General features: G+C 40.2%; 1 protein-coding gene across 3 annotated transcripts in view; it reads right to left on the bottom strand.

Moving 5' to 3' along the window:
- The window catches only part of DZIP1 (DAZ interacting zinc finger protein 1), a 41091-nt gene extending 15933 nt beyond the window's left edge, over window positions 1-25158 (bottom strand). Inside the window, exons 1-11 of one of the 3 annotated variants that reach the window (XM_065057003.1) lie at window positions 24799-25155; window positions 20395-20464; window positions 19812-20315; window positions 16182-16266; window positions 14528-14652; window positions 11162-11323; window positions 10299-10436; window positions 9013-9075; window positions 7619-7759; window positions 5160-5208; window positions 3818-3874 (exon numbers count right to left, since the gene is read on the bottom strand). In XM_065057003.1, coding sequence (XP_064913075.1) covers window positions 3818-3874; window positions 5160-5208; window positions 7619-7759; window positions 9013-9075; window positions 10299-10436; window positions 11162-11323; window positions 14528-14652; window positions 16182-16266; window positions 19812-20315; window positions 20395-20397 — 1327 coding nt within the window. In that variant the 5' untranslated portion in view covers window positions 20398-20464; window positions 24799-25155. Of the gene's footprint in view, window positions 1-3817; window positions 3875-5159; window positions 5209-7618; window positions 7760-9012; window positions 9076-10298; window positions 10437-11161; window positions 11324-14527; window positions 14653-16181; window positions 16267-19811; window positions 20316-20394; window positions 20465-24798 lie in introns of all 3 variants that reach the window. The other 2 variants (XM_065057008.1, XM_065057018.1) reach the window with 2 other exon arrangements.
- Between the last annotated feature and the right edge of the window lie 1047 nt (window positions 25159-26205).

The raw sequence follows: 26205 nt of genomic DNA on the forward strand, positions 1-26205 counted from the left end.
CCTGGCACAATTAATTCAGTCCTCCTCAACAATCCCATACTTGACTCTAACCTAATAAAATTTATTGCTAAATCCTATACCTAGCCCGTTGGCAAATTCTAGACACACCCTCATCATATGTCATCAGTCAGCCTCAGTTCCAAATCTAATTCTACCTTTATCCTCAGGAGAACGGTTCCTGCCAGCTTCAGGCTTGAACCTAGTGAAGTTGCAGTTTCCAACACCAGTCTGAATGCAGGCTGGTCATATTCATATCTCACCAGCCTGTATGTTAATACTTAGCCAACATTAAGGCCAGCAACCTTCAGATGACCTCCACAATGCTGTGTCGGTCATCCCGCATCTTCCAGAACATTTGTTTTGCCAGCTACAATGTGTGGAGAGAGAGATGAGATGTATCAAAAGTACAGGTTGCCTTAACTTCTTCAGTGGATAATTATACTACTGAAAAATTATTTGCCTTGCATACTTTGACAAGTCATAAAATATCAGTTTTAAATATTTGAAGACAATTTCTATGCAGTGGAATAGGAAAAAATATCTAACAATGATGAACAACTCAGGCTGTGAACATTTCAAGCATATCATATATTATTTCTCTATTCTTATCTAATAGTTTAAAAAAACCCAATATTCTGACAATACCATTGGAATGGAAGTCTTCTGGCCAATATTTAAAGGAGAAATCCTGTCCATTTACTCCAAAATATGAAATGCTGAAGTACTTTTAGCCTGAACAGACGTGTTAGAATTATCTATAGTGGAATATCACCTACAGTAAGCACTTTGGGCTTGTATTATGAAAACCAAGGATGAAATGGAAAACTTGTTTGTTATAAATTGCCGCACTTCTTACAGACATAAAGAATGAAAGCCACAACTACATTAGTTATCTACACATTTAATTTATACTCAAATTTCACATCCAAAGAGCCACCAGACTTAATCTGTGATACCTGTAATTTTGACTGTCATCTTCGAATCAATGCACTTCATATATTTTCCTCCTAACTAATCAATGGGAAGCCATAGACTGCAGATAAGCAGCATAAATATTAATTTTAAACCAATATTCTTAAATACGATAGATTTTTGACACTTACCTGAGGCCTCCTTAGTTAAGAGCCTAGTCATCTCAGACTCCTTCTACATTCAACAAAGAGACACAAACAACTTCAAAGAGCAGATCTTAGTTCTGCTGAACCAAACTCTGAAGATGCTCCTTTTCTCTGATAACTGGCTAGGAAGACTACTTGGACTAAATTTTCCTCAGATGCTTCAGTTATGTCCCTAATGATAGCTGGGCCTTGGTCCACACCATGTTTGAAGACCGAGTCATAGGTTTTAATGGACTATCAAATTTAATTTCTTTGTTTTAACTACTGTCTTCAATTCTGTCTAGTATTATTGACCTAACAAAGATTAAATAGTGAACAAGTATCAAGATTTCAAGACTAATATAGGAGCAAAAGTATGATTTTAAAATATGACTAAAAAAACCCAAACATAATTAAAGCATTGCCTTTTTGTGAGACTTAAGTAATCTTGGAAGATAAGATAAAACCCTAAAGCTAGCTCAGAAAGTGAGATAAGAATGGTCAGCTAGGATGGCACTCAAGGCAGACTGTTAGCTCTCCCAAGAAATCATGAACACAAATATGAAAACACCAGGCTAACACAATCTACAGCTTCACACCTAAGATACCGCATTTATAATTCAGGTATCTTTTCATAGCACAGATTTAGGAACTAATCTTAGGATGCAAAATCTTCCAGGCAACTTTGAAAACTGTACTTACGTTCATATAAGAGAGCCTTTTCTAGAATTGATTTAATTTCAAACAGAAAAAAAAAAAAAAAGTAAAAAAAAAAGTAAGATATTCCACAGACAGGCAATTGCTTGGTAGGAAAACTATAACTCTTGTGATTTCAGAGATGCTCTGTGCTAGATAAATTTGTGTGCTTAGGTTGACAGCAAGCCCTTTCATTTTCATAAAGGCATGAGATGCAGTCATGATGTCCTAATTCAGTACATAAGTGAATCCTCGAGAGCTCACGAAAATTTTGGGAAAGACCCTATAATTTCTGATAACCTTTATATCCAGAAATTAGGTAGGATAAGTTTAAATAAAATCCAGAAGGGAAGAAAGAGAGCAGACAACAGACCTGCAGAGATAAATAAAATTATAATCAACAAAGGCATCTGAAAGCAACACCTTCTTGGAGGTTTCATAACAAACTGATAGTGAATTTCTTATATATCAATGGCAGGAACAGCCTCTTCTATCTTGAGAAGGTTCGTAATGTGTCATGAACTTCGTATTTGGGACAGTAAGACATGAGAAAATATCTGAATGAGCTGATATAAATTGTCAGAGTACAGAAAATACTAATGTTCACAGAACTGTCCTCCTCCTCATTCCAAATTACAGTAAATGCACTAAGAAAGCAATGCCTGACAAGCTTGGTGTGTGAGCACTTAGCAGCAATATTCTTCATAAAACTCGTTTCTTAAACTCAAAGCAATAGCTAAGCTACTTGCTGTGAGATCTTTTAGCTAGAACCAGCACCACTGTGTTGGTGCAATGAAGCTGGTTTGAATGAAAAACAATTGGATTTTTTTAAATACTATTATTAATAATCTATATTAATATGTTATTACTTTTCTCCACACAACATTTCATCTACACAGTTTCATTTAAAAAGCTTTTAGCAATGAACAGCTACCTTGCATAGGTTTGTAAGAAATCTCTGTATTTTTAAAATAATTTTACCATATGACAAAGATTTTTCCTTAGTTTAATAATTCCTGACACAACGTTTTGAAATCAGTACTTCATCAGTTTTTCATTTGTCATGCCTCTGTTGTACACTGCTCTTTGTCCCCATCTGCCTTTTTAGAACTTTTTGAATTTGTTGAAAAAGAAAACTTCTGTACATTTCTCTTAGACAATTCCATCTCCTCTCCCCTTGACAGATTTTAAAATTAAGATAAATAATAGTTAAAAAAATCAATATTTAATTATAATTCAATAACTCAAATCATTAATAAACTGGTTTTAACATTTGAGCATTTTACTTGCTCAAAGTGCATTTTTCCTATTACTTTCCCAATTGAAATGAACGTAAAGAACTGATCACAGAATACTGGTATGGTAACAATACTCTTCATTACTTTGCATACTGAGAAAAAAAAGTGAAAACTATTTTCACAAAGCACCAAACAATATAAATGGAGGTTCATTCCTTCCCCCAATTACTAAATGATATCACAATGTCACAAGTTAAACTAACTAAATAATGATCTAAATATAACTACAGACATACTCTGTAAGAACTCTCTAGATGGAATGACGGTCTGTTTTGATTGTCTTCTGTATTTTTCCTCCTTGACATTTGAAGTTACATGAAAAATACAGCATTTCAAGGTTATAACATCTCCACATTTTTCTCTATACAAATTCCAGTTCATGCACATACCTATCAAGTATATGCATATACCAGAAAATAAGCATATTTTCTAGAAGAAAACATCCATTTCCTCAATCAGTTTAATTTACCTTAAAGTGCTACAATACTACACACATGCTAGGAAATATTCTCAAACTATTTCATTTTGTTTTCATTTATTCTTTTCAATAGTGCATTTTTACAAGTACTTCATAGGAATCCTCAATGCTGACATACAGCAAAGCTATTCAAATTACATTATTTCAATATAGCTACTCTTACAGCTTTGATTTGACAAGCAACACATTTGAGAAAGCAGAGCGTTAGATTTGAAAGTGCTGGATCTGGACCTATCAAAACAACTTACCATGTGCCAATGGCAGACTTGGTTTAGATTCCTCAAGATGCTCTACAGTCGTATTCACTAAAATAGCATAAAAGTAAAAAATAATTAAATGTGTTACAGTAAACAGATATAGACAGAGTCATAAATGTTGCAATATTTAATCATAAAGTATGCAATTTTTGGTGTGTTACAAATAGTTTACAAAGTAAAAATTGGTCCTTCACAACATCAATGTATGTCTCTACATATGCTTAACATTTTCAGTACTTCAAGAACCAGGAAAAGAAACTACTAAATTGTCACCAAACTGGAAAGTGAACCAGCACTAGCCAGATCATCTCTTTGGTCACATCTGTATGTTGTCTGTGTGGCCCAGGGAAGAAGCCATGGACCAACGTCAAGTCCGGCCTGATCAACACTTGTATTGGCCAAAGAGGATCTTCTGCATCCACACTTCATATCAATTAGTGCAAACCCCGTATATAACATGTAGAGAGTGTAGCCTTGGAGTGAATTATCACTTCAATCCTACATTCCTCAGATCAGCTTGGGGCCTAGGAGCAAATTCACTTGTGCACCATGGGCTGCGCCTCTGTGCAGCTGAATACAACTGGCTCCAGTTGAGAAGCCAGACAGCCACACTATCGCTGTGCTCTCCTCAAACTCACTTACTCCCTGCTCATAGACTCAGTTCAAGACAATGTCCTGCTAATAAATCAAGATGGTTTCCACACTGGGATTAGAATTAATCCAGCTGTCATCATCTATTGCAATAAACTTATTTCAAGCCACTGCAGCTGCAGCATCAGCTACATGGGTGTTTGTGGTGCAGGACTGCATCCCAAAACACTATTATCAGGCTTAGCTACTTGTAATGGACTGCAGTTGTTAAAGCACTGCACAGACAAAAATATCAGAGTTCTTATAATGCTCGGAACATCTGTAACTTAGCTGATAAATTAATCGATTTTGTTTGCTCTTTCAGTATTTCCCTTTTTTGAGTTCTGCAGCCTAAGGACAGTCAAGCATGAAGAAACAATTAAAATTACACTTCATAAAGCAAAGCCAAAAGTTGTTTACATGTTACAAAACAGAGTTGCTATATTTCACATCTCTTCACCACTAAAGCAATTAACTTTGAACATTAGAAGTCCTTACAGCTGCAAAACATGAACTTCGGAAATCATGGCATGGAAACAAGGAGGCATCCTGTGAAACGCAAATAAATTGCCAGTGCTGATTTGATTTCAACATTTAGTTAGTAAAGTTGATACCTGTATTTTCTAATGAATTGTAACATTTGTTTCAGACAAGCTGCTGAAATCAGAAACAAAATCTGCTTTTTCTTACAGTTTGTACTTACCATCATATGGTTTAATGCTTGCAACTGATCTTGTGGACAATTCTTTTATCTAAAAGAGAAAAGACAGGTACGTTAACAGTTACAAATGTAAATGACCAATACCTAGAAATGCACACTTACTACAAACTACCTAGTTTGACTACTATTCCATAACAGAAATTATTGTTTATGATTTGGGGAAAAAATACCGCTCTTGTGGAACTCTATTCTTCTGCCTAATGCATATTTCATTCATGCTTAATGAATGTTGAAGATGTATTTCTGTTTGTTGTCCTGTGTGAACTCAGGCTTTGTACACCCCGTTTTTACAAGCTATAAAGTGAAATGAGAGTGGGCTTGTGGGCCACCTCAGCACTGGTAGTTGCAGTATGTTCTGCTTCAGCAGTTCATGTTCAGTTTTGCAAGTCCAGGTCCAGGTCCAGGCAAACATTTGATAACAGATTGATTTTAAATATACAAAGAGTTATCTTGTTTGCTCCACAGTTTTCTCTGTTTGACAACCAAGACACGCACTGAAGAAAACTGAGAGCGTAGAGAAAACATATTAGTTGCAATTCAGTCTAAAGAAAACAGGAAACTTGTGAATCCTCTATCATTAAAACAATGTTATGCACTCCCATTCCAAAAACAGAACCTAAACCCAAGCCGTGTAGACAACAGGCAAGGTCAGCTGGAACCAGCACAAAATACTGGACCCTAGTCATTTTTTATACATCTGTCTGGATACAAGTAGTGCCCCAATTCATTGTCCATTCAGTTTGGATTCTACAGAAGTGTTAGCCATTTCTCAAGCCCTTCCAGTTTCCAGGTATTGAGAATGTAGATCTTCGCAATTCTATTTCACAAACACCAAATTCAGATCCCTCTGAATCTATTTTACATCTGTGGATATACTGTTTTAAAAGGTCATTTTACAGCAAGTAATTTGTCTAGGATTAAGTCCTCTATTGCTCTAGCTATCAAATTCATTATGGTGGAGATATAAAAGCTGTTATTTGTCTTTCCAAATATTTAAGCACTTATGTATAGGTTTAACACTAATTTCAATAAAAACACGTAAAATCAGATGTTGATTTGTAAAGAAAGAACCATCTAATAGAGGAACAGGTTGTAAGGATCACAAAATCATGCTATTCTCTAAATCCCAGGCCACCCAGATCTTCACCCACTGATCACCTCGAAAAATTTATAGTTACGTTTGAACAAAAGTGCATTTTTAAGAAAAAACAACCTGTTTCCAAGGAAATAATTTCATAGAATTATAGACTATCTCAAGCTGGAAAGGATCCCTAAGGATCATCTAGCCCAACACCCTGCTTGTCACAGAACTACCTAAAACTAAACTGTGTATGACTAAGAGCAACGTCCAGACACTTCTTGAGCTCTGACAGACTTTGTGCTGTGACCATTTCCCTGGGCAGCCTGTTCTAGTGAATGAACATCCCCTCAGTTAAGAACCTTTTCCTTAATGTCCCATCTGAACTTCCCCCAACACAGCTTCATTCCATTTTCTGGTGTCCTATTGCTGGTCACCAGAGAGAGATCAGCAGCTTCCCAACCGCTGCCAGCCTTGAGAAAGGTGTAGACTGTGGTGAGGTTGCTCCTCAGCCTTCTCTTCTCCAAGCTGAACAAACCAAGTGACCTCAACCACTCCGCATAACCCTTGTCCTTGAGGCCTTTCACTATCTTGGTTACCCTCCTCTGAACACGCTCTAATAGTTTGATATTCTTCTTGTACTGAGGTGCCCAAAACTGCCCCCAGCACTCAAGGCAGAGTTGCACCAGTGCAGAGCAGAGTGGGAAAATCACCTCCCTTGACCAGCCAGTGATTCTGTGCTTGATGCGCCCCAGGACACAGGTGGCCCTTCTGGCTGCCAGGGCACACTGCTGCTCATGTTCAACTTGCTACCAAGCCGAACCCCAGAACCCTTTCCATGGCACTGTTCTCCAGCCTCTCGTCCCCCAGTTTGTACGTATAACCAGGATTGCCTCATCCCAGGTGGAGAATCTGGCACTTGCTCTTCTTAAGTTTCATAGAGTAATAATTTAATTATATATTCTCACAGAGATAAATATTATACTTTATTTTTAGTGTGAGAAGTCATGCCTTTTCAGATTTCAAATGCTACATTTCATCATGATTGTTTTGTGACACATTAAATCTTTTTCACTATCAGAAATTTTTCATCTGTAGAGGCCTTTTGCAACCTAGTAATCTCTTAACTTTGCGTTGAACTTACTAAAAACATTTAGTTTTTTAATCCTTTCCTTCTAAATTGTGGTTTAATTCCTGGTTTACATTCCCATGTCTTTTTTCCAGATCTATTCTTACTTATCAACATAATTTCCAAAGGGGAATGTTAATTACACAACAAAAGACATATCAAAGACCAAATGCTAGTGTAACATTTCTCTGTGTCCTGTGGTCTCTGAAACATAGAGTGCTTCACAGAACAGACCTGCTTCTTCTGAGTAATAATCAGATCATTCTGCTCTTGAAGCCTCTGCCCCAATTCTTCTATCCTCCTCTTGTAAAAGGTGTTATTTTTATTCAGGTCTTCCCTCACTGATGATTTGAGCTTCTCAATCTGTGACAGTAGCTAGAAAGCAATCAGAAGAAAAGCAATTTCATATTCATATTATATAAAATATTTTAATGCTATGGTTTAAACAAGCATCATGCTTAAATATAGTTAACACTTTTTTTCAGTAAAAACATTATGTCTCCTGTGATTTCATTGTGGCTCATATTACAAAACAGTTGTCTGGATCACTTTTTATTTACACAAAGAAGACTACCTAAATCTCAATACAAAGAAAGGGACATACAAATACATTGCTGAGACTGTGTAAAAGTAAGATTTCAGGAAAAAGCACACAACACTATAAAAAATGTTTTGGTTATAAATAGCATCAAATAATGATATTTCAAAGTGATGAGATGTGAATTTGCGTGATAAACCTAATATATTTGCTCTGAATATAGAAGAAAGGGAACAATATTTTAGGTGCACCATCCCAAAAGTAATACTTACATTACTCCTCCCTTATTCTATTCTTGCATTGTGTGTGGGTGTATCATTAACTACATCCTTTTTGGGGAATGTTCCATGGTTCCTCCCCACTGCTTTCTTGCCAGAGGAGGAGAAGCATTGGTCAGACCACTATGATCTGCTCAGTTCTTACATGGTCACGCAGATGAAAGGAAAATTAAAGGAAAAGAAGCAAGAGAAACAAAGCAGGAAAGAGATTAAAAAAGAAATGCAGACATAAAAAAAATCTGAGGAATAAAGCTTTGTATAGTAAAAATATATAAACGGATGCAAAATAAAATGCCATGGTGTTTTTTCCTAGAAAAGCTGAACAGATTCTGTGTTAGAAAGCTACAACAGAAAAAGCAGCAGAGAAGTGATAGTAAAGAGGAAAAAAAAGACTGAGACATATGCCATAGGTCCATGGCAGCAGAAGGTACAGGGTAGATGAAAGCTACATGTTGGCAAGTTACATCTCAACTATCCAGTATCTTCACATAACACAGAAAACACTGTATAACATACAGTGCTCACAGTATTAGCTGTGAGCTCTTAAAAACAGAGATACAGTTTCAGGCGTCTGCTGGATTCTTAAAGAATAAATTCCATTTCAACTATGGATTTAACTGAAATGTCTAGATTCTAGCATAATGGAAACACAGAGATAATAAATACGTCAAAGGGGACACACTCTTATATACTCTTGAGATCTAGGCTTTCTAATCAAAGAGATTTATTATAGCATATCAAAAACTACGTAAAGGGTAAGAAAATGAGAAAAAAGTATCCTTTTAGTTTAGGTGGTTTGCTGTGCCACTTACCAGTGACTTTTCTGTCGCATGGTCATGACGAAGGGCTTGTATTCTAGATGTCCACTTACTTTCCTGCATAGAATAAATCAATATTAATTCCTGCTAATAACACATTAACATTTAGTTTGATATATGCAGCTTTATTTTTCTAAATAAGGCATAAATACTGAAAATACTATTGATGATATGAAATATGAGTAACCCCATATTTAAAGCCTAGAACAGTCACCAGCATGTTTTATACATCTGTGTGGTGTTCTCACCAATCACTCTGTATTTGTGCTTTGATTTGTATATATAGTAACTATGAGTGAGAAATACACTAGCATTTAGATACATCTCTGCATATTAACAATAAGAGTAGTAAGAGCAGGGGTTTTTTCCCAAAAAGCACTCATTTCAAGTACTCATTGACAATGTATTTTGCATAACGATGATAAAACCCAATATTAATATATGAGTTTTAGACTGCACTGAATTTTCTTTGATGAAATAAAAAAAACCCACAAAGCAAAACTCACTAAGTTTTCCACATCTTTGAGCAGAAGTGATCAAACTTCTGGATACCAGCAGTTGACAAACACCTTCACATTCCAAGAACCATGAAATAAATAATAAGTGTCTCAAAGTGTCAAAAAAAAAAAAAAAAGAGTAAAAAGGTTTGTAGGTATTTCCAAAGGCCTCAAAACTCACAACAGGCAGGTGAGTCTCAGAGCAATGCAATGATCTTGGCCTTGGTGGCCTTTCCTAGCTCAGCCTTTCCTATAGGTGGAACTTGGATTGTTGGAGGGCTTTGCACCAGCACCAGCATCTGTGCTGCTCAGATGACACAGTCCTGGTCCAGAAGCTGCACCTGAGAAGCTCAAGTGCTTCATATGACTCAAAAGCCACAAGCTGACAAATCCTGTCAGGAAATTTCTTAACTTTTATTTTCATCTTGGAAAATTGGAAAATTCCAATTTTTCCTTAAGTGGCCTCACAGATCAGCAGACATAAATGGTTTATTAGAGCCTTCTGGAACTGAACTGAAACCATACTTGTTAAAGCTTAATATGTTTAATAATAAAGAATATTAGAATATCAATAAATAAATAACAATTTCTTTATAAAGGATAAGGGAATAATTCCTTGATTTCCATTATAGAGATTGTACTAAATAGTAGTAAAACTTTTAAAAAAGTTATTTTAGACATTCAGAGAGATGAGAATTTTATGCGTTTAAAATTCAGAGTTGTACAAAAATGAAAAGAACACAAGTAGTCCATCAAAAGCAATACATTAAATTACAGTGTTACCTGTTTTTCAAGAAGCTTAACCACATTGTGATAATCCTGAGGACTCTGAGGTTTCTCTTCCATAAATTCTTGGCTGTCTTTCAGTGTCCCTAAATTGGACTTTTGTTGCATATTGGACTTTTGTAATTCTAACAGTTGCTAAAAGGCAGGGGGAAAAATGAAGACCTGAATATGTATGCAGATTTTGTTTTATAAAACTGTCATTTTGTACAAAATGTACTTTAAACATACCCACATGGAGATTGCACCAGACACTTATCCCATTTCTCGTGAGCTCAGCATTTATCAAATCTCATGTAATAAGTAATATATACATATAAATATACCTTGCAAATACACAAAGGAACTAGCAGCTACAAAACATAAGCTTCTCTGGCAACGCCACGTGTAGTTGTTTTCTGACCCACCTATACTTTCACAATTTTCTAGTCAAGACTCTGGAAAGCATTTCCAGAGAATGTAATGAAAACACCTGCAGTCCTACTGTGAGGACTATAATGCAGAGGTTAGTCTCCTCCACACCAGTTGTAAGAATATTAATATAAGAATATTTAACAGACAGCAATAATAACAACACCTAGTAATCTACAAAGAGACACTCAACAGCTGAGTAAGAAAAAACTGACATACTTGATGAAGGCACAGTTCATTCATCCAAAACAATGCTATTAAAAAAAGAACTGAAATTATGTTAATAAAGTACCAGTATCCAAAGATACAATTACAGCTATCATTTAACCATTATTTTTAAAGATTTGTAATGACTGTAAGATGACTACATCACATTTCAAACACGTGAGGTTCACTACCATCTTCTGTAAGGGATTCATGCCTTAAAATGTTAAAGAATTTAAATCGCTTACATTTTCTAATGTTGAATTTCTTGAAGATAACTCCTTAAGCTCTTTCATAAACATCTGTTTCACTTTTTCTATTTCATCAGCCAATTTCTCTTTTTCCTCCTCTTTCCATTTATGAAATGACTGTAGAATTTCTTCCTCTTTTGATTTTTGCTGTTCACACTCCTGAAATTATTTTTAAAATATTATTTGTTATTTTTCCCCACATGCAATACCAATTCATGCACCTAAACTCTGTGCGGGAAGCACTCACTTTCAATGGGCAACATTGTGACATCAAAAAACATGAAAAAACACCAGTTTCTCAAGAATTCTGGGGTAGCAAACTGTGTTTGCTAGCAAAACAAGTATGTTTCAAGAAGTTCTTGTAGTTCATTATTTCTCATCGAGTAAGACGTGAATGACCTTACACGGTCATATCTAGGATCCACCTCATTCAGTGCCCTGTTTCTCACAGAGGCTGTAAGTATATAGGTGGGAAAGCATAAAAACAGGGCAAAGCAAACATGCACGTTCTCCTTAAGAGCCTCCAAGCTGCCAACTGTTTTCAGCTCAGAGAACCTCCTCAGCATGATGCTGTTTTGTAGACTTGTTAACCTTTGATACCACCCTCCTCATGTTCTTTTGCAGTCATCCCTTGTGACTGTGTCAGCTTCTAGCAACTGCAACATCTTTTGCCAGGGCGCTCCACAGGTCTACCACAAGTTGCATGCAGAGCCAACACTTTTTTTTCGGTTTGAAACTGGCTCCTGCCAGGTTCATTTGATGGATGTTAACTCCTTAGCTAGAAAAAAGAGTGAATAATTGATTACCTGTTCACTCTGGGTAAGCCATGACTTCGCAGTCTGTATTTAGAATGGCCGAGCATGCTAAGTGTTGTCAGTCTTTGTGGGGATAAAGGGTGAGACACTCATGTCTGCAGAGACCTCTAAGATCACTGAGTCCAACTGCAATCCTAACACTGACAAATCTACCACCAAACCATGTCCCTAAGTGTCACATCTATACATCTTTTAAATACCTCCAGGACATTTAATTCTATCATATTCTTTTTGAGATGACAGGACTAGACCTACACACAGTATTTCAGCAGTGCTTTGCACAGTGATTTTTCAGAATAATTTGTAATATTTTATTTTCTTTGCTGGCTGTTACTAACCACTCGACAGACATTCCCCTGGAACTATGTATCACAACCTTAAGATCTTGCCCTTCAGTAAGAACACTCAGCTCAGAACCCATAATTTTGTAGATTGTTAAAATTATTTTTCCCCCCATTTACATTTGCCCCACTTTATCTGTTAAATTACTTTTACCATTCCGTTAACTAGTCACTCAGTCACTTTCGGACAGTGCTCAACTTGTTCAAGGTCCTGCATTTCACTGCCCAGAATACAGATACTTTTTAGGCAATCTCTACATTTTTCCATCACAGCATTCACTCTGAATTTGTTCTCTGACTAACTATAACCAGCAATCATTGTACACTTAAGAAAGAATGGGACCTTCTGTATCCTTTCATCTCAAAGGAATAGAAGGGAGCAAGAATTGGAAGCATGACAGTTTTTATCCAAATTTCCTCCAGTAGTGCCTCTCCTAAAAAAAACACAGGGGAAAGATCTTCTGCTCTTTCAATCAAAAGACAACAACAACATGATACCTGAATTGTCAGTGGATGTCAGTCATGGCAGACAAACTGCAACCAGTCACACTTCACATTTCTATCTCCCTTGACATTCCAGAAAAACACAGAAGCTTTGAAAGCTTCTTGTTGTGTAACACTGGAGCTGTAGCTTCAGGATATTTCAGGCAGTCCTTGTGTAGTTAGGAGACTCAGCTAAGACAAGTGACTTCAAAACAGGCCCCTAAGGCACCAAAAAAGTCTACACTGCACTGTTATGAAAACTCCAGGTTCCATCTTATAAGAAAAATAATGCTTCAGGGGCAGGAGAAATATGTTACAGAAGTACCTTTCAAAAGTGAGGCACAGAATGAATGTGTAGAAATCTTAGACGATGTCCACACAGGGCCAAGGCCCCTTATTCTGACACCGCTTTCACTCCTAAGTGAAACTCTACCCACACTCTTCATTTGGTCATTCACTAATTTTGAAAATGGAAAAACAGCACAAAGCTGAGTGGTCCTGAGAAAAGAGGAACAGGAGAACTCAAGAAAGCAGAGTCTGGAGCTGTGTTCAGGGGAAGAAACACTGCATGTTTTACAGAATATCAGGTTTTCTTCTGAAAAGAAGGAAGAAAATAATTAATGAAAGCCATGTTTTAGATTCAAAATGCATCACTTGTTTCCAAACGTAATGGTTGGGTTTATGTTTGAAGGTCCTCAAATTCCACTGGGAAAGCCATTTAGAAGTTCAGAATATCAGGAGAAGGTTCTTACAGGTTAATAACCACGAAACACTGCTTTTGAATGGGATACAGAGCAAACTGCAACCCAAAGACCAAAGTTTAACTCAATCACTAGAAGTATCTTGTCTCTTATGCCAAGAATTTGCTCCTCAAATTGAAATGCAAAGTCCCTCCCCTGTGAAAAAAATTTCCATCCCTATTTTGATAGCAAATTATCTGATTGTATTTACTTAGATACAAATGAAAACCGTGAGATGATCTGAAATTATAGAGCTTTAAAAAAAATTAAACACGTAACTTAAAGATTCCTTTTTCTCTTTATGAGCCAGTAAGTGTACTTACAATATTTAATATCATTCTAAACAAAGGCTTGCATGTGATTACACACAGATAATGACTGCTTTAAAATCATTCTGGTCTGAAGTCTTTTTATTCACACAGCAGTAGCTAAGACTACTTTCTGCTTGGGCTCTCCAGTCAGCCAGATCCTAAGTATTTAAAGACCAACATAGAAGTTCTAGATTGCTTTGTTTCTTCTCGGCCTTTCTTCCTTGAACTGCTTTACACCTCTGTTAGACAGTAAAGTTCTTCATAGCAAACAATAAATCCTACCCACTTTATAAAGTCACAAAAAATCACAGTCATATCTAAGAAAGGCTTAATCATCACAAAACATCATAATGTCAAAAATAGCTTATATTTCACCACAGCAAGGCGCTCTTATCTGCTTCAATAACAAGCCACACATCTTATGAAGTGGCAAGTGCTAGCAGAAGTGTTGTATCAAGTATTAATCTAAATTATGTCTACAATGCAAGTAAGAAAGTGGATGCTCAAAATTACGGGAGGCAAGAGAGGGCTACGCTTTAACGTCCAAGTGCCATCAGTGCCAGACAGGCAAGCTGTAGAGAAACATTTTTGTTCTGTTCCAGTTACAAATGAAGTGAATACAGTCCAAAGTACTAATTCTTTTGAAAGTTTCACATTACTTACTACATATTACCTTAGAAAACCTGACCATATTAGCCTGTTGTTCAGCCTCTAGCTGAGACCTGGTGAGCTGCAACTGCTCCTTCAGTTTATCAATCTCATCCTGCAATTTGTCTGTCTTTGCTTTCCTCTTCTGCTCTGTTTAAAAGAACACAGATTTCAAAAATGTTTGTTGCAATTTCTGGAAATCTGATACTTACTGCAAATGTGTTTCTACCATGTTACAATAACATCCTCATGAAGTGTGACTCACATAGACTTCCTGCTATGATGAATCTCCAAAAATGCTTTTATAATAAATACATATGTTCTTTGCACTGCTAACACCCTCAAAGATTGAAAAATATCAATATTACTGACCCATGAAATAGTTTATAAAATATTTACAAGAAAAAGTATTATATGATCTAATTTCAAAGCAATCTAAGCGACACAGGCTCAAAAACCGACGTATGAAGGACAAAGTAAACCTCAATGACTCAATTCTGTTAGGTTTATTTTGTTCTAAATAACTTCAGTAAGGAGTCCATTGGGAGTACAACTTACTATTAATCCAGAATGAGTCGGGGAAAGTCGCTGTAAAAAAACATTTTATTAACATGCAAAAATTACAACAATCTTTAATCTTGAAATATTTTACCTCTCTACCCAGTACTTACTAGGCTGCCCATCATCTGGAAGTCTAAGCAGAATGAAGAGTATTATTTCAGAAATAAATGCATGAAGTATTTCCCAGTTACAGCCATTTCAGACCAAGCCTTTATCTAATAATTAGTTCAACTGGTTCTGCAGCTCCTTCCTTCATTTTTATCAAGTATAAAGTAGACAAGAGCTTCTTTCTTCTCCATTAAAACTTCCTCAGATGCCTGCTCAGAGGCCTCTCACTTCTGTTGTTTTATTTGCCTGACAAGCTACAGTTCAGACCACACTGGATTCTTCCCTCTCTTTCTCCTACCAAATGCTCTTTTTTTCCTAACTCATTTCTAATCACTGCCATTTGTCAACATTTGTTAGTCCTTAGCAATAAATCATAAGCAGGCAGCCTAAAAGGAATGAGAGAATTTAGAGATGGATGAAGCAAAATTTTGAGAATAATATTTTTCAAACTAAATATTTTTCAATGAAGTGAGACAAATTATAAACGTTAGTGGTATAGCAACTAAGATTATCATAGATACATGAAGTTACATTATGCTTGATAGTTTCTTTTTCTCACCATATTTTACAGTCAGTTTAGTTCAGGAGAGCCTGATCATATTCCAACTGATTTCAGGTGAGTTTGATTATTTCTGTTCTGACAATTCATATATGTTCACAAAACGTATTTGCCTTAGTGCAACTTGTTCATTTTGCCCACACATTCATAACACACATGCCTAAAGAGAAACTGGGCTCTGAACTCTGCTACTGAATATTCAGTGGGAATCCTAGTTCGAAAAGGTACTGTAAATGTAGCATACACTTTTTGTTAAATACTTTACAGAGATTGAAACATATGTCACCCAATACATTTTGTCAGTCAGTATTGTTTGCATTCACACAAATTGGTATCTGCCACCTAAAAATGGAACATGAAAATCATTACACAAAATCATGGACTGCACATCCACACTATGTTTACAATTTGCTAAACTACTTAATTTTTTTGATAATATTAAAGTACATACCAATCTGAGATTCTTCCGGATGACGCCTTTGCATGTGACTTTGTAAAAAGGAATAGTTCATGAAAGCCTTTTCACAAAACTGACACTAAAAGAACAAATAAAACTATGTTAGCTATTATTAGTAACTTCTGCTTGGTAAGTGTAATGGTTAAGGTTTTTAATAGGTTATCAAATCTGTGCAGATGTCAAAAGTAGGTGACTTTAGTAAATTCAGTTTCACAAGAATAATGACTACAGTTCTCATGGTGCCAGATTTCTGTGGAGTTATTAATATATTTGTGTTATTTAATGTGTCTCAGTGATGGTCATGGGCAAGAATCCCACCACGCTAGGCACTGTACAAATTCTGAACAAAAGATATTCTGGCCAGGTAAGTTTAAATTCAGATAAATTCAGATAAATTTAAATTCAGATATAAATAAGTTTAAATTCAGATATAAATGAGATTACTATAGATAGGTAGAGAAGTATAAGTAAGACAATACTGTTCAGCAAAATACACAGATTCCAGCCAACCAGCGGCTCAGGTATTTTGAGACTCTTGTATCACAACAAAAGAGACCAACAAATATGGGTTTGAATATACATAACGAGTTGTAAGATGACAATACTAGAAGGACCATATATATGTAAAAATGTCAGAGATTTCAACCAAAATAAGGTAACGTTACACAATTTTGCAAGAAAAGGTACACACATACATTAGTACACTACCTAGCATCCTTCTGAAGTGTAAACTGTTTCAATTATTTTTCCTGTAATTTACTTATTATTTTTGAATTCGAGCTTTAAGTTATATTTTAAATCAAATTTGAATCCCACCCATTTAAAAATATTTTTTTCTTCACTTTCAAAGTACATTCCACTAATGCTCAGAATATTAAAAACAGATGGGTGGTACAAGGACAGAAGCTACATCTACAGATTTTGCAGCATACTAGTAAGACTGTGAATCAAAGCCCCTAATTGCTTTAGGTAGGGTTGCCTGTTACCTCTTTTGATTTTTTTCTTTTCAAATAAATATATATAACAAACCACAAATACTCAACTGAGTCCTTTTTCCTCATAAATGTGATATGACTGTAAGAGACTGACTTAACAGATTTAAGACCTTGTCACCATAATCAAATTCCCAGATTTCATCTAATATTTAAAATACTGCCACTGATAGTCAGGTAGGCTTTTAAATATAGGGATCTTTCAGCAAACACTAAAGCAATGAATTATTAAGACAAATTTTGTTGGACAAATGTTAAAAAAGTGCTAACATAAAACTAAGTAAAGAGATACAGTCTGGCAGCAAAGCATTGCTGCCAACCAAGAGGGAGCTCCCAGTGTAACAGATTGCACATGATTTATGGAATGAAATTGGCTGTGAAATAATGTTATCCATTCAAGCACAAACTTCATGTCAGTTCGACTTGCTGCTAGTGAAAGAAAGCTCTTACTGCAGGAGACAGGATTAGCACAGGGAATATTTAGGTTTTGAATTATGTAACATTATTCTTGCAACTACTTTTCACAGTGCTAGATACAATGTGCACTTTGTGCCTACACTGTGCATGAAAATATTAGATTAAAAATTATTGTTTAAAATTAAATTTGTTTACTCGGATGAAGGTACTGACCAACAGGTCTTAAATTTATGACTTCTGGCTACTAGTACCATTTTATAGTAGTATTTCATGACTGAGCTGACATTGGTGGTGGGTTAAAGGCATTAAATCTAAATTCCAAAGCATGGTTACATTAGATAGAAGTGTACTATTTACAGGCTTGTCTGCTAAGATGTCAGCCTGTAAGTCAGCCAAGACTTCATGGGGGCTTCATGGGGACAAAACCTCAGGAACACCGGCAAAACCCTTATTAGCTGGCACTGCAGATCAGCCAAGATCATGGTACAGACATATAATACACAATTATTGTTTACTGATCATACTGCTGCCTTGCATTTGCAAACCATAGGAAGAGTTTAATTTATCTCTAGCATTCTCACGCAGAATCCTGAAAACATGGCGGGAACTGCGGGAACTGTTCAGCATCATTCCCTGAATATATTTTTCCCATGTGAACCTCAAAAACTTCTAGAGACAAGAATTTACTAACAGAGAGGAAAAAAGGGGGGAGGGCTCACGTTTACTTTATATGAAATTAAAATAAAAATGGGAAATAGCTTTCCATCTCTGCTTTATTGTAAATGCCACCAAACACAAGATTAGTGATGCACCAAGATCACTACGATGTTCTTCAGCTTCCACTGAGACAGCATGAGAATTACTTAACTTTACACATAAAATTATGCATGCAATCAGTTTTCTTTTGCAACACAGGACAGAAAAACTGTTCTGTAGGTTGCACAAAGGATTTTTAAAACAATTCAACATCAGCAGTTTGTCCTTAAGACTAACACTCACACTAATGCATTGAGACAAGGTTCCAATGAAGTCAAATGTATGTATAACACTACTCATGGGGCATAAAGTATCTTTTCCCCTACATAAAAACTTGAGCCAACTTAGCTGATGTCTTAAAAAATTAAACTCTGCCAGCCTGCTGAAACTGGTATTGTACTGTGGAATAAGGCTGCACATACTCTAAGAAAACTTGTATTGTTTCTGTATTGCAACTATTCCATGATTAAGGAGAATTTCAACAATCAGGACTGCTAGTATCTCGAGAATTGAAAGAAAAAAAAAATTAAAAAGTAAAGCCATAACTTTAAACAAATAGACACAAAGAGCTAGCCTGAAATCATGACAAGTTCGTGTCCAGTGTACTCTCTAGATTTCAGACTACATTTGAAGCTGCAGTCTGCATTCCTGAAACCTGCTGAAAAATGCCACAGCTGAAAAACATTTAAATCAAACTATTTGGCCCAGAACACAAAATCTCCTCTCAAAAAACACAAGTGTGCTATGATAAAGACAGTCAGAACAGCAATGCAGCAAGGCTCTTGGGGAAGACCCTTATGGGACAGATTGTTGTGGAGTTAGGGGTGAACTACCTCACTGGGGCTCCTTACCATCACGCCTGAGTCACTTCTGAGTCACACACAGAAGCAGAAACTTTGTGCCTGAAGAACATTACTGTAAGAAAGTACCAGCTCACAGACAGGCAGGTTATTGCTTAGCACCAGTTCTGATGTACTTGCCCTGTGTGTTTTCTGACCATTTAGTTGATAGACAAGGCAGCAACAGAAAGTAGTAACACATTTATCACAGATTTTTTATGTGTGTGTCTATCTGACACTTCAGGTGTGTCAAAAGCGAATCCAAGAATATATATCACTTGTTAGTAAAAAGCAGGTTTGTTGAAGATGATCACAGAATCATAGAATGCCCTGAGTTGGAAGGAACCCACAAGGATCATTGAGTCCAACTCCTGTGCCTGCAGAGGACAACCCCTGATGATGTAGCCCTCTCCTAAATGTCTGTGATAGCAGCAAAATGCCTGTGAAACACAGATAGGAATCAAAGCACCTGCAAGCCATGCACTCCCTTCTTCTAAGGTCACTGGTCCCTGCAGCTCCAGCCATTCCCCCAGCAAGCAGGACTGCTCTGCCACTTGTCCCCGGTGGGCTCAGAGCCAGCAAGGCGTGGGTGCCCAGGCTGCCAGGACCTCCGCTCTCACCTGGTGGTAGCTGGCTCGGGCCTCCAGCATCATCTGCTGGGTGCTGATCATCTTCTTCCTGCGGCGGCACTCCTCCTTGAGCCCCTTGATCTCCTGCAGGCGCTGGGCCACCTCCTTGCCCAGCTGGTCGCGCTGGGCCTGGGCCGTCCGCAGGGCCTCCTCCAGGCTGCCGAGCTGGGCGCTGAGGAACTCCTGCGAGTGCAGCAGGTACTCGGTGCAGAGCTGCGCCAGGCGCAGCAGCTTGAGCAGCAGCGGGTCGGCGGGGCCCTGGCAGTGGGGGCAGCGCTCCCGCTCGGCGCTGCAGAAGGTGACGTGCTCCAGGTGCTCCTGCAGGGCCGCCACGTCCCCCTCCCGCGACACTCGGCCCACGTCCACGGCGCTCAGCCGCCGCCAGTCCGGGCCCTCATGGCGGCCGCGGAACTGGAAGGCGGGAAACGGCGCCGGCCCCGCGCCGGCCCCGGTTCCCCCCGCCGGCGGCGGGTAGTAGGCGCGCTCGGTGAAGGGCTGCGGGAGCGACAGAGAACACGGCTCAGCCCGGGCCGGCACCCACCACGCCCCGCCGCCCGCCCTGCCCGCAGCTCACCATGTCCGGGCTCCGTACCCCGCGCTCCGCTCGGCGCCGGCGTCCTCAGCGTCGCTATGGCAGCCGCAGCCTGTGCGGAAGAGCGGACGGGAGTGAGGCCCGGCCGCGTCGCCTCCCGCCCGCCCCGCGGCTCCCCGGGACATCGCCCTCCGAGCGCCCTGCCCTGGCGGCGCCCCCTCCGCAGCGGTACCGGCAGCGGCGCCCGGGCCAGGCGGCGGGCTGCCTGTCGCCACGACGCCCAGGCACACTGCGGCCGTGTCCCACTGCGGGGACTCGGCACTAATCCCGTCCGCTTCCCTGTCCCGGTACCTGCTTCCCCCGGTACCTCATGCGCCTGGCAGCGTCATGCTAACCAGCCCGCTCCCTTGAGTCCCAGAGCTCCTCCTGCTCTGAGCACCACACACTTGTACCAATGCATCTTCACACATCACTCACATCTATAAATATATCTGGGGCTGTTTAGCCTGGAGAAAAGAAGGACGACGGGAGACCGTATCGCTGTCTACAACTACTTGAAAGGAGGTTGTAGCATGGAGGGTGTTGGTCTCTTCTCCCAAGTAACAAGTGATAGGTCAAGAGAAAATGGACTCAAGTTGCACCAGGGGAGGTTTAGATTGGATATTAAGGAAGACTTCTTCACAGAAAGGGTTGTTGGGCATTGGAACAGGCTGCCCAGGGAAGAGGTGGAGTCACCATCCCTGGAGGTGTTTAAAACCACGTAGATGTGTCACTCAGGGACATGATTTAGTGCCAGTATTAGGTTATTAGTTGCACTCAATGATCTTGAGGGTCCCTTCCAACCAATATGATTCTGTGATCCTCAGCTACACTATTATATATATGGACCCTTACCAGTGCTACACAAGAGTGTTTCTTCTCCCTTCACTTGTATGAATTCTACACATGGCACCCTATAGACCCATTTCACTTCACTGCATCAATGTGTCTCCTCACCTACCGCTCTGTCCCTCCTCCAAGCCACTAATGACTCACACAGTTTTCTCACTCTACCAAAGTGCTACACTCCTCTACTCCCAGGCTGGTTTATGCCCTTCTCCAACCTTATGTACCCATCTCCCTGGTGCAGTGACACCTGTCACCTCCCCACCACCAGCATATGGTACGTATACCATTTCTCTGTACATCAGCTTCACACTTCTGCAGCCCTGTGCACCTCAGCTCCATGCAATCTCTCCAGTGCAATTCCATACCCTTCCAACACCTGCACACCAACCTCCTGCCAGGTACTTTCACACACTTTCTTCACCCTAACAGAGTCATACACCCTTTCCATGCTGCTTCCAGATGCTCTCCCCACCCACCACACTGACTCACCTCTGCCTGGTATCACCACACACCACACTACCTCTGACAACCATATAACCCTACCACCTCACCATGTCTGCCTGTCAGTCTTGTCTCACTCCACCAGTCTCAAAGACTTCATCCCCATGAAGCATCTCATGGCTTGCATACATCACCTACTTCACCATCCCATGCTCAAATACTTTTCCTCAAAGGCAAACAACAACTGGTGCCTATCTCCCTGCCTCACCAAAATTCCTGGTACTCCTCAGCCTGGTGTTTCCATTTCCCTGTTCCTGCTCAGTTGCTTCAAACACTGTCCCCAGGCAGGAGCATCCTTTTCCATCATATGAAATTATCCCATTCCCTTGCTCATCCTTACTACTCTTCTCAAAATCCTGTTCTTCCTGTTAACCATTTCTTAGTATTTCAGTCCTCTATACTGCCTCTGTCTTACCACCATGTTCCATGTTTATACCAACTGGCTTCTTAGTGCCTTCCACAGATGCTTGAGTTTCTCATTCTCCTGGTCATTTATAGATACATACCTCTCCAGGAACATTCACACAATATGTACTTGATTATACACTCCATTCCAGAAGTTCCTCTACATCATATGCCATAGACTCACAGAAATGTTGTTCACCAGTGGCCTCTGGTGATCATCTAGTCCAACTTTCTGCTCAGCACAGGGCTATCACCTACACTAGTTCACACCATCCACGGTTTTTAAGATGAACAAGCAGCCCATGACCTCTCTGGGCAACCTGCTGCATGACTGTGCTCTCTTCCTGATAAAAACCATTTTCCCCATATCTCACCAAGTATCTGCTACTACTGAGAAAAAAATGGTTCTGATATTTTTGTGACTATTCTCCAAATAACTGTAGGCCACTATTAATTAGAGTGCCCCTTTGCCTTCTCTTCACCACACTAAACAAGCCCAGCCCTCTCAACCTTTCCTTGTAGATCCTGCACTGTAGACCCGTAACCATCTTGCTAGCCCTCTTCTCTGTTCTCTTTCAGTTTCTCCACATCCCTCAGGCTACACCTTAATATTTTGCTCTATTTATCTCCGAGGAACTTGAAAGGAACCTCACCTCTCATCTGCATTTTTAACATGGCCCTATCCAATATAAACAGTAGCATGTGTTCCTCGCAGTCAGCACACCCACCGTGCACTCAAAAATGACTGCGGGACACACCTGTGCTTCACAGCACAGACCCAAGCACTTCTTCCAGCCCCCAGCTACCATAACCCTACCCCAGCCAGTACCAGAGACACCCAAATCAGTCTCAGATCACCCAGCTCATCAACCCAGAGTCCACTTCTTGCCAGCATCTCCCATCCTTCACACCCACATCTACCTGCACAAAAAGAGAAAGCTGGAGGAAATGTCTTCTCCTACCCACAGAGAACCACAAGGACTTCTCTCTTGCTTTATCCACATGCAGAAAAGTTACACCCTTGTGTCATCCCAACTTCTGTAAAAGGTTGAAAATCAACCTTTCCAATAAAGTATTTAGGCCCAGCATGAGGTTTCATTAATCTACAAAATTAATGCCAATGTATTAGAAGTATGAACAGAAAAGGTAATAACATGAATCAAGGACAGTGAGCCCTTCTGCCTGTTGGCTCAAGCCACCCTGAAAGGCAATCATCCAAAATACTTGGCACTGCAACTTGCTTTAGGACCTTTAACCTTAAGCCTACTGGCCACACTTAACTGCAATATCTAAGGCTCAGTACACATTCCATTCAGACTCTTCCATCACCACAACATATTTTTTAATTTAGAAAGATATCATGCAGTGTTTGTAACAGTGCAGCCTTCTCCTGCAAGGGTGACATTTTTCCCATCTCATTTTCCACAACAGGGCCTCCAGCACTTGCTACCTTCAAAGAAATGCATTTAACTTTTAAAAATATATATATCAAATATAAATCCACCTGGTTTACCACTGAACTTTGCAGTGCTCTGACTCCTGTAATACTACGAAAATACACCACCGATCTCCTTTAGAGCTATTTCTAATATACTGCAGACTCACTTCCATTTGCAGTGTATAAATACATTTTTACTTGTAGGCAGCTAGATTTTTTTTTTTAAATGCCCAAATGCTGACTACTGTCTAAAATATCCATGCCTTTAATTCTTTATAACACTTTGAAAACCTGTAATTGGATACTTTTCCTAGTCAAATGAACTGTTAAATTGTAGATCATGAAATCTATCTCCCAATTACCTGCTCTGACATAGGAGAAATTTCTTTACAAAGAAAACACATGAATTTGGTAAACTACCAATTTGTGTGTCAAGGAGCCTGAAAAAGCACACATGCAATACATCTTTGACTCACAGATACATTGGTTTAATAAAACACCCTGTTATATAAAGCCAGCAAAGTTAAACCAAATCTGTGGATATGTTTATGTTCCTTGACTGATGTATTTAGTTACAAATATCCACATGGAGTTCCATGCAGCTCCAACTAAACCTGCTTTAAACTGAACATGACCTGGCAGTGGTGCATCACTAAACTGAGGAGAGGTGCAAGGTGCCAGGGTATCAGGCAGAAAGACAGAAAAAAGGTCACCAAAAAGGGCAGTCTCAGTCTGTACGGTTTTCCATCACTTGTTTCCATCAACTTTCTTTCTGAAGATTGACTCCAACCTTGGAGCTGTGCCCATGCAGAAGTCGGGCTGTCACCCTCTTGGTTACGGTGGCACCTCTGTAACTGGAGGGTGGTGGGCAGTGGGGGAGGCCTGTTCCCTCGAGCCCCCCTTCCCACCCAGGGAATGGCACAAGGGAAAAGCGGCGCTTCTCCCTGTTGTGCCCGCAGGCCAGGCCCGGGCCCGGCGGGCCGGCAGCGGGGCGCTCGGCGGGATGCACCGGAGTCAGCCGAGCAAGGCCCGGCCTACGGGAGGCCCTAAGTCTGGCTCCATCTCCCAGCCAAAACCTCCGCTTCGGAGCGCGGCCTCCTCCCCGCTCCCTCCCGCCTGAGGAGGGGCCGCGCCGAGCGCTTCCCTCCCCTCACCCTCCTGCGCCCCAACGGCTGCCCAGCCCCGCGGGGGAGAGGGGGAGCCCCTCCGCTCACCTCAGGCTGCTGCTCGGCGGCAGTGGGGGTGCGGGGGTTCCCCGCCGCCGTGCGCGGAGGGGCGGCGGGGCCGCGGCGGCTCCCCGGCCCGGGCGGTTGGTTACTGGTGCGTGCCGCAAGGGGAGGCAGCTCCCCCGCTCCTTCTCCTCCTCCTCGCCTCTCCAGTCCCCATCCCCTTGCGCCTCCCGCTGCCCCGGGGCCGCGGAGGATGAGTCGGGGCGGCTGCGGGGCGGGGGTACCGGCTGCGGGGGCTGGGGGCGGAGGCTGGAGCTGCGGGCTGTGAGCGAGGGGCTCCCCCGCTGCTCGCCGGCTCTCGGCTCTTGAAACCTGCCCGGCAGACGTTGATGCCCAGGCGGGGATGTCCTTTGGTTCTAACCCAGGAACTCTTATGGCGGGGTGGAGGGGGTGGCTCTTCCGTGAGTGTTTTCCTGAAGTGTGCAAGAGGACACAAGTCCAGGTGTATGCTTTCCTGAAGGCACCTTGACCTAAGGCATCTTCTCCCGAGTAGGAAGCAACAGGACAAGAGGAAATGGCCTCAAGTTGCACCAGGGGAGGTTTGGATTGGGTATTAGGAACAATTTATTCACAGAAGGGGTTGTCAGGCATTGGAACAGGCTGCCCAGGGAAGAGATTGAATAACCACCCCTGGAGGGGTTTAAAAGACAAGTAGATGAGGTTCTTCGGGGACATGGTTTAGTGCCAGAGTCAGGTCAACACTTGGACTCGGTGATCTTGAGGGTCTCTTCCAACCTCAATGATTCTATGATTCTAAGTAACATCAGGTGAAGCAATTGGATTAAGTTAAAAAAATGTATCATGCCAGTAGAACCATTCCAACAGCTACAGTTTACAGATCCTCCTGATTTTCTTCCTCTTCCTTGTATGGTTTTGAATTGTGTTTTTCCAAAATAAATGTTGTGCGGTTTTTGTGGCAAGGAGGAAAATTTCAAACATCTTGTATTTAATATAAAACGGCAAATTCAGCAGAGATGACCATTGCACATTTACAACACCTAAACTTCACTGAGGAGTTCCGTTTGGCATGGGAGACACCATTTTCTTTTTCAAATTACATAGGCAATAAGCTCTGGAAAATTTTTGGCTCTCAAAATGCATGCCAGAGATTTACAAAGACACCAGCTTTCCTTCCTGAACCCTGAATTTCTGTTGAGATAATGTTGGTGTGGGCACATATGCTACGTACACCAGCTTTAAGAAAATAAGTAATCATTTGGGTGCTTCTGTTTTCAGCGTCCAAAGGGCACCTCAGCCTGCTCCAGTCACTAATGGGCATTCAATCCAGAGGATTAGGCTAGAGCTAGTCTGAAGATAAACCTGAACATGTATAAAACGTGGATGTCAGGTCCTCAGCACTGACTTTTGCTTCTGCAGAACTGCTCCTGTTGG

The sequence above is a fragment of the Columba livia genome, chromosome 1 (genome assembly GCF_036013475.1).
Source record: "Columba livia isolate bColLiv1 breed racing homer chromosome 1, bColLiv1.pat.W.v2, whole genome shotgun sequence".
Taxonomy (NCBI): domain Eukaryota; kingdom Metazoa; phylum Chordata; class Aves; order Columbiformes; family Columbidae; genus Columba; species Columba livia.